At 32.6% G+C, this 9,483-nt stretch overlaps 2 protein-coding genes across 6 annotated transcripts; one reads left to right on the top strand and one right to left on the bottom strand.

Annotated features, from left to right (window-relative positions):
• Positions 1-836: 836 nt before the first annotated feature.
• Positions 837-8,138, top strand: LOC104212083 (enoyl-[acyl-carrier-protein] reductase, mitochondrial-like). 5 transcript variants are annotated; one of them, XM_070162971.1, is made up of 10 exons: positions 837-1,010; positions 1,164-1,261; positions 2,816-2,947; positions 3,670-3,813; positions 3,905-4,107; positions 4,386-4,462; positions 4,561-4,639; positions 4,775-4,887; positions 5,555-5,644; positions 7,879-8,138. In XM_070162971.1, exons 1-9 carry the CDS (start codon positions 874-876, stop codon positions 5,598-5,600), a joined length of 1,029 nt encoding a protein of 342 aa, XP_070019072.1. In that variant the 5' UTR covers positions 837-873; the 3' UTR covers positions 5,601-5,644; positions 7,879-8,138. The 5 variants fall into 5 exon arrangements, with proteins under 5 accessions (XP_070019072.1, XP_070019073.1, XP_070019071.1 ...); XM_070162972.1 differs by lacking the exon at positions 7,879-8,138 and adding an exon at positions 6,900-7,074; XM_070162970.1 differs by lacking the exon at positions 7,879-8,138 and adding an exon at positions 6,839-7,074.
• On the bottom strand, positions 7,875-9,227 carry LOC138881769 (uncharacterized mitochondrial protein AtMg00810-like). The gene is made up of 4 exons (XM_070162030.1): positions 8,831-9,227; positions 8,457-8,738; positions 8,154-8,266; positions 7,875-7,952 (listed from the first exon to the last, which is right to left on the bottom strand). Exons 1-4 carry the CDS (start codon positions 9,225-9,227, stop codon positions 7,875-7,877), a joined length of 870 nt encoding a protein of 289 aa, XP_070018131.1.
• Positions 9,228-9,483: the final 256 nt, after the last annotated feature.

Raw genomic sequence — 9,483 nt, 5'->3', positions numbered from 1 at the left:
ATAGTTTATTTATATTATTAATTAACTTTTCAATCAACTAAAACCGTTTTAACATTTTTTTCCATTGGTAGTAATTTCTACTCCAGCTATCCTATTTTATGTGATGCAATTTAATTGGGCCATAGTTTATCAAGAAAAAAAGACTTTCGGAAATTGTGAACTAAAATATGAGTTATAAATATTTTGTAGCTATAAATCATCTCATTAAATAAATAATTTAAAGTTAAACTCTTTTTAAGTATAAAAATGTGTTATTTGCTTTAAAACAAACTAAAAAAAATGCACCACATAAATTGAGACAAAAGGAGTATATAGAAATTAGCATCGCAAATTTAGTATTCAGTTAAATACCATCATAAGTTATACTAGTACTAGTATAAAATAAGATCAAAAGAGTAACCAATTGCAAAAAAGCGAAGCTCCCGTTTGGCCATAAATTTTGATAACTTTTTTCTAAAATTGTTTTGAAAACATTATTTGTTCATTGAATATGATCATTTTTTGAGAAAAAAAAAAAAAGATTCACATTTCCAAAAACTGGTTTAGGGCAGTTTTTGGGTGAAATTTTTTCATCCACCGACAAAACTTCTGACTCTTTTTTCAAATAAAATGCATGTCCAAAGTCTAAACGCACCTTCAACTTCTAAATGTTATTTTTTCAACACAATTCCAAAAAGTTTTTTTTTTCAAGTTTCAACCAATTTTATGTCCAAATACTAGTAAAATATTTGGTGTATTGTTAAATAAAAATCGGGCATATGTTAAATAAAAATCAGTGGTAGGTTTCAGCGAATCTCTTGCTTACCACTATTTAAGTACCAACACTTCTCCAATCTTAGCAATTGTGTACAAACACTAGAGAGAGAGGAAATAATGTTATCGCAACGTTCACATTACGTTCCCTTTTGCCATGAAAAACAAAAGTCTATCGTAGATTTTCCGGCCGCCGTGTCTCCGCCTTCTACGGCCGTTGTCTACGACCAGCACGGCCCTCCTGACACCGTCACTAGGTCCGTCGCAACATACACGTTCCTGTTCTAGTTTTACACTGTTCATACTTTTTTTTTTTAAATGTACTACTACCGGCCATTTCATACTGTACAATTAGAAATGCTTTTGTCTGGTGTATTTTTGCATTTTTAAAATGAAATTTTTTTCTGCAGAGTGACTGAAATTCCGCCTGTGAAGATCACAGAGAACGACGTCTGTGTAAGAATGCTCGCAGCTCCAATCAACCCTGCCGATATTAACAGAATAGAAGGTTTGATAACTTGGGTTTATTTGGCGAATTGCGTGGTGTCAGAAGCGGAGCTAGAATTTATCAAAAAAGTTTAAAAATTAAAATAAAATTAAATATGCGGAGAAACCAAAGAAATTCAATATCTCATATATTGTACAAAAAAAATTAACTTTACATACAAAGTATAATTTCTCGACCAAGCAGTTTCGAATCCCCAGCTCCGTTGCTCGTTCATGTCATTACTTGCAATTTATAATTACTTCACAAATATTAGGTTAGAAGAGGCGAAGCTTAAGCTTACCATTTATGATTCTAATCGTTTTAAGTTATTAATTGCAAATTAATAATTTATATATTTAATGAATTTTTTAAATGAAAATAATGAGTTTGATCCAAAGCTATTGATCGCTGAATCCTTAACCTAAATTCTTGCTCCACACTTGATCAGATAACTTTGGCTTCCAATGCTAGGACAAGTATAAATAAATCACATTGCATTTTTTTGTGTCCTTGAGATCTGACCCCTAGGATGTGTTTTGTATGAAGAAATGTATTTTTTGTGAAAAAGTTATGTATTTTTTAGTGAATCATTTTTCTAGTGTTTGACTACCAGAAAATGTTCGCTCTCAGAAAATAAAAACGACTTGCCTTACGAGCGAAAATATTTTTTTATAATAATTTAAACTTTTAATTTCATATTACTTGCTTTAACTAATATTTGGATCTTATATTAATTTCTAAGACTCAATTTTTTCTTTAAAACACTCTTCAGTTAGCTAATTATTAATTTTTAATTATATATTTTTTTGAAAAATATTTTCATTGTCCAAGAAACTTCAAAAATGAAATTTGGGAAAAAGGAGAAAACGATAATTGGAATAGCTAGTTTCGTGATGATTTTACGTGGTTAAAATTTTCTACACATATGTAGAGCGTGAAAAATTAGGCGGGATCATAATTATATTTTACAAAGAAAAATTACAGTTTACCAAATCAAACTGCATAAAGAGGAAAATGCTTAAAGTTCCTCCTTTTGAGTTTTGTTTTTCTGTTTTCTCTTTGAAGCACATGATATAAATTCAAAGTTTGCTTCCACTATATAAATTAGTACTACTAGTTTTTTTTACCTTAGTAATTTATAGTAATTAGGGTTATCATGTCTTGTAAAAGTTTCCAGGATTATACAAATTAATGTCCTAATGAAGTGACTAACTATTATTTTAATATGAGATCCACTATCATGTAAACATTTTTACAATTAGACAAACTAATAACCGTGGAAAGAACCTCTTGTAAGAATGCAGGGTAAAGTTGTGCACAATAGACTGTTGTAATTCGGCCTTTCCCCAGACCCCGCGCATAGTGAGAACTTAGTGCACTGAACCGCCTTCTAGACAAACTAATAACCTGCTAATAATTTCACTAACCTTGATTTAACTAGTCTTTTGGCATCATCTTGCATCAAAAGTTTTATTACTACAACTATTTTTCTCCTTATTATCAGTAATAGTAATTTTATTAGAATAGATATTCTCCCACCAACCCCATAAATTTTGCTGAATTATTGCATAGCAGGAGTCTATCCAGTACGGCCACAAGTACCAACAATTGGTGGATGGGAAGGGGTTGGAGAAGTACATTCTTTTGGCTCTGCAGTTAAGACTCTTTCCCATGGAGATTTGGTTATTCATTCTGCATATATTCCAGGTACTTTTATGTTGTTAAATAGATTCAAAATATGAAATGGGTGTACATTATTTTTTTTTTGGTTTTTTATTCCGTGTCCGGTACTCGTTTTGAGAACCGATTGAATCCGGATTTGCATAGAAAGTGTCACATTTGATAGTAAAATGCTCCCTAACTAAGACGATTCCATACCCAGGGTTCGAATCTTAAACTGCTGATCTAACTCAGACTATATACGCAATGTGTTTGTGTGAACAAATTATTGGCACATATAGTGGTAGCAAAATGGATTAAAAAAACCAGTTATTCACCCATATTATCTACAAAAAATGAGTTGGTTATTGAGCTCTTCAAAAACGGATCAAATATGGAATAAAACCATATTATCCGCTTAGAAAATGGATAACCAATGAATAACTAATGAGTTTAACTTTTATATTTGTATAGACTGAAATTGGGGGTTCTTCAAGTTTACGAGACTAAGAATTCTCCCAAAAGTGGTCATATTCAAAAAGCTATGAATATCCGTATTATCCGTCTTTTAACCCATTTTCTGTCCATATCAAATATGGGTCGGGTCGAATAATTTATCCATTTTTGTATTACCCTTTTGACCCGTCTATATTCGACCCCACCCGACCTGCCCATTTGCCATCCCTAGGCACATATATATAAGCAACAAAAATTCACTAAGTTTAAATTATGTAATTTGCAGTGACATTTGTATTTATGTATCTACTCAGGTACATGGCAGACCTACGTTGTAGAAGACCAAAGTTTATGGCACAAAATTGATAAAAGCACCCCAATTGAATATGCTGCCACATGTTCTGTTAATCCTTTGAGCGCCTTGAGAATGCTCGAGGACTTTGTGGCTTTAAAACCAGGTTTAAATAATTCCCAAAAACTCTTTAATTACTTTAGTTTTCTTTCTTCAAACCATCTAATTTTTTACTAATTACTCTCTCTACAAAATAGGAGACACAATTGTGCAAAATGGAGCAACAAGTATTGTGGGGCAATGTGTTATTCAGCTAGCTCGAGTTCGTGGAATTCATAGCATCAATATCATAAGAGATAAGCCAGGATCTGATGAAGTTAAAGAAAAATTAATGAAACTTGGTGCTGATTTGGTGTTTACTGAGAGTGAATTGGATGTGAAATCTATCAAAAGTCTCTTGGTATGTTTATACTAGACCACAAATTAATTTATACCGATGCATAAAATATTTTGCGTTCACACATGGTTCGGAAAAGGGTCGCATCCTCCAAAAAGATGTGATGTAAATAGCCCACTATAATGCAGGCATTAGTGGCTGCTTCCACGGCTCAAACTCTAATAAGTAGAGACAATTTTACCGTTACTCCAAGACTCCTTCAAATTAATTTATACTATTAATATATTTTAACATGTTGTAGCAGTGACTAATTTCCGGTGTTATTTATGTGCATGTTCTAGGATGATATACCTGAACCTCGTTTGGGTTTGAACTGTATTGGTGGCAATGCAGCTACTTTAGTTATAAAATTATTAAGGTGAGACACCTTTTGTTAATTTAATTTGGTTTTCTTCTAAGCTTAAGTTTTCACCAATTTGTTATAAAGAAAATTAACATAATACCATGATATTTCAGGCAAGGTGGCACTATGGTTACATATGGAGGGATGTCAAAGAAACCTATTACAATATCTACTTCATCTTTCATTTTTAAGGTTAGTTTCAAACAGTCAAATATGAAATTTAAACATTACATAATCTTTTGGATTGTTAATTACATACTTGGTTGGAAAAAGAATATTGAAATGTTGTTGGGATTTTTTTTTCCTTTTTTTTTTCTTTCTTTACAGGATGTTTCATTGAGAGGATTCTGGCTGCAAGAAAAGAATTTAGACCAAGCACAATATAGGTGTTCGATTGATTATCTCTTGGCCCTTGCCCGTGCCGGGAGATTGAAATATGAGTACGATCTCTCGCCCTCTCTCTCTATATATAGATCAAATTACTTGTAGTTGAAAAATTATGTTATTTGATCGATGCACAAAAGTTAAATTACAATAATAGGGAGTATATAGTTAATCGACTTGAGAATTTTCCCCCATTTGAGCAGGGGTAGGTTGAGCGTTCTTATTTATAAGCTATTTTCGCCAACTAGGATTGTGGAGCAATTCACATATCACTAGATATGGACGACTTTTTGTTTTTCGCTTTACATTATTTCAATAAAGTGTAAGTAACATTAAATGAACAGTGTACTGATATTGATGTGTTGAAATATTTAATACAGGATGGAGTTAGTACCTTTTAATGATTTTCATACAGCTCTTGAAAAGGCAATGGGGAAACAAGGAAGTCGAAAGAAACAAGTTCTTAAGTTCTAACTTGTAACTTAAGATTAGAAGGGAAGAAAATTCAAGGTTTCACTTATATTATGTACTGTAACAATCTGACAATAGTTTTCCACTGAGCTTGGGTTATATTTTCATTTTAAATAATCAGATCTACTTTTTAATCTCATCCATAGTGGTTTGCTGTAATTTTCATATGCTTTCTTTTCAAATCAGATAATTAGGTCTAATTTATGTTGTCAAGGGGACAAATTCTCAGTGATTTCAATTGTATTGATATAGGTTACCCATTTTTCCTTTGATAAGAATATGTCGGGCAGAATTTTAAATTCGAAGCTTCCCGCCAGGACGGATTTTTGCTTCAATTATAGGGTATGTGAACTCATGATCTTTTTTTATCAAATTAGGTATTTTACGTATGTATTTTCTAGAATTAGTATAATATTATTTGATAACTTCTATGCTCTAAAAATATGGAATGGTGCACTTGTTTGAATAATGAGTTATTTGCCCAAAAAAACAAAGATTAATTCCCACTTAATACCATTTATTAGTGGTGCAATCATGTTTTAGAAATCATAAATTCACGTCTCGGAGTCAAAGCCAACGAGTTCAACTGAGTTTTGTTATAGTACCTCAATTTATATAATGTATTTTAATTCAGTATGCAATTCAAGAATGAATAGACTTTTTTCGGGGAAAAACTTGTATAACTATAAAAATATTATAATTTGTAATCTTGAATATGTTTTTTTTAAAAATACCATTATTTTAAAAATCGACTAATAAGTAAATAACGTCATTATTTTAATGCAAGAATAACTTTATATAGCCGCACGAGCTTTAAATATCTTATAACCACACAAATATTATAACGAATTTAATATAACTGATTTTACTAATTTTTATTATTTTCTTAAGCTTCATGTCCTATCAAAGTAACTTTTTTAAATTAAAGCGGATGTAGTAATCTTGTATCTAGTTCAGCCTTTTCTAAAACGACATTAACCTGAGGAGTTGAGTAAAAATATGAGTGAGTCTAATCAGATTAAGGACCGTTTTGCCATAACAAAAGATTTTTTTTTTTTTTCGAAATCATTGTTTGGCCTTGAAAATTTTTTTCGATTAAAGATGATTCAAAAAATTTTGAAAATTTGAAAAACTCTAAAAAAAATTATTTTTTAAAATTTTCACTTCAGATTACCCAGAAAAATTCAAAAACAGTCCCAAATTATATTCATGTACAAATATATAACTCTAATTTTCAAATTACATTTTCACTTTAATTTTTTTACAATTCTTATGTCCAAATGCGCACTAAGATGTAAGCTAGTTGAACGGAGTATTGCCCAGTATAATCCCACTAGTAAAGTTTGGACTCGGTATTCTTCTTTTCAAGAACTTTCCGCCTTATTTTTGGATGACTCGAACTCTTGAGTGAAAGTGGAAGGTGCTTATCACTACAGCAACCACCGTAATAATTAAGAATTATGGAGAAAGAGCATAACTATCACGTGATGGAATCCAGAACCGGACATTAAGATTCTGACATGCCTTTTCTTTTAGAAAATGAGACGGGGCTAATCGGGACAAAACTTGACCAGATTATAGCACAACAATTTAATAGGCCATTCGCTGAGGAAAGTAAGCAAAAAACAGTGGTGGCAAGAGTTGGTGGACTAGCTTGAAGGAGATTCCTTTCGCTTTCAAAATCTGACTACTCCTTGTGCATCTTATGGCAACAAAGTTCATTTTTCTTTTCTTGTTTAAAAGCAAGAATTAAAGGCATTTACTAGCCACTCATAATACTGATATTTAAAGGTATTTATTAGCCACTTAATACCGTCACCTAAAAAGTACTTTTTTCGAAATTAATATTAGACAATGAATTTTTCGATTTTTCCTTTAAAGATGAAATTCAAAATTGTTCGAAAATTTTAAAAACTTCAAAAAATTATTTTTTAAAATTCTGACATTCTTTATTAAGAAATGAGACGTGACTAATCGGGCCAAGGACAAGAGACGACAAAAATTGGCCAAAACAGTTTAGTAGGCCGTTCGGTGAGGAAAGTAGGCAAAAAAAAAAAAAAAAAAAACATTGGTGGCAAGAGTTGGTGGACTAGCTGAAGCCTGATGGAGATTTCTTTCGCTTTCAAAATACTATGGTCATTTTTAAAATCTGACAACTCTTCGTACATGTTATGACACCAAGTCAATTTTTCTTTCTTGTTTGAAAGAAAGGATTAAAGGCAGTTACTAGCCACAAATAATATTGATATTTAAAGACACTTAGCCATTAATACCGTCACCTAAAAAGTATTCTCCTGTTTCACTTTATGTGAATCTATTTTCTTTTTGGTCCGTTCATAAAAGAATGAACTATTTCTAAATTTGGTAATAATTTAGCTTAAATTTACAATTTTACTCTTAATGAGAAGCTTTTATAACCATACAAATACTCTGGGCTCATTTTTGACTTGTTTAGGACTACAAATTTCAAAAGTCTTCATTTTTTCTTAAACTCCGTGCTCAGTCAAACATGTTCACATAAATTGAAACGGAGGAAGTACTTATTAACTACTTAACTTAATGCTATCACTTGTTAGTTGTCATAGATCTGAAGATCAAGCTTTAGGAAGAAGACACGCAGAGGAAACCCACACTTGAGAGAAACTGATCTCTGTATTAGAAGAAGAAGAAGAACAGAATGATACAAGCGTGTATTTCATTACAGGGTGTACAATATATTTATGCAACTACAGTATAACTAACTCCTACTTACTGTACTAACTAACTAAGTGACTATAGTTATACAATTAACTTATTAGCTTGGTTAACTAACTCTAGTCAACACTCCCCCTCAGACTGATGGTTTATATACATTCTTTACTTCTAATTGATTCAGCAGCTGATCATGTTGAAACTTCCCCAAACTCTTTGTAAGTAGATCTGCTAGTTGGTCTTGAGTATGCACATACTGTGTCTTCAGCAATCCTTCACAAATTTTTTCTCTAACAAAATGACAATCAATGTCAATATGTTTAGTTCTTTCATGGAAGATAAGGTTAGCTGCTATTTGTATTGTAGCCTTGCTGTCACATATCAAACTTATAGGCTGTTGAATCTTCACTTCAAGTTCCTTGAGCTATCATCCAGGTGACCTCTACTACACATGAGGCCATACTCTTGAACTCGACCTCAGCTGAACTTCTGGACACAGTCATTTGCTTCTTTGATTTCCAAGACACCAGTGCATTTCCAAACTTAACCAAGTATCCAGTTACTGGTCTCATCGACTCTATACAAGATGCCCAATCAGAATCACAATAAGCAATCAGCTTGTCTGCTCTTTCTGCAGGCATAAGTAGCCCCTGGATTGGTGCTTGTTTGATGTATCTGACTACCCTGAGAGCAGCTTCCATGTGTGACACCTTAGGACAATGCATATACTGGATTAGGACCTGCACTGCAAAAGCAATGTCTAGTCTGTTCATGGTGATGTATAACACCTTCCAACAAGTCTCTGATAACAACTAGGGTCTTTAAGATTCTGATCACCTTCTTGATTTGTAATCTGATTGCACTTATCACATTCTACATATGTGAGTTTTTTATTCAACTCCAATGGTGTACCAGAGGGCTTTGCACCACCTAAACCTGTTTCAGACATCAATTCAAGTGCATACTTTCTTTGGTACATAAGAATTCCTTCCTTTGATCTGGAAAATTCAATGCCAAGGAAATTTTTTAGCTCCCCTAAGTCCTTCATCTTGAACTTCTTCTGCAACTGTGTCCTGGTATCATGCAATGACTTATCATTGTTCCCTGTGATCAGCAAGTCATCCACATACATAAGAATAATAACTGTGTCACCATTTGCTTCTCTGATGAACAATGTATAGTCATAATGACTCTGCTTGAAGCCCATCTGCAAAAGTACCTCTGTCAGCTTCATATTCCACTGTCTTGGTGCTTGTTTAAGCCTATATAATGACTTGTGGAGTTTTCAAACCTTCTTAGTCTCCCCCTGGCTTGCAAACCCTTGTGGAATGTGTATATACACTTCTTCAACCAAATCACCATTTAGAAATGCATTATGAACATCCATCTGATAAATCATCCAGTGCTAAGATGCAGCAAGGGCCACAATTGATCTAACTATGACCATTTTAGCAATATGAGAGAAGGTTTCACTATAGTCTAAACCTTTC

Source organism: Nicotiana sylvestris, chromosome 11, assembly GCF_000393655.2.
Source record: "Nicotiana sylvestris chromosome 11, ASM39365v2, whole genome shotgun sequence".
Classification (NCBI taxonomy): Eukaryota; Viridiplantae; Streptophyta; class Magnoliopsida; order Solanales; family Solanaceae; genus Nicotiana; species Nicotiana sylvestris.
The sequence above is the reverse complement of the archived record's forward strand: the minus strand, read 5'-3'. Positions and strand labels throughout refer to the sequence as shown.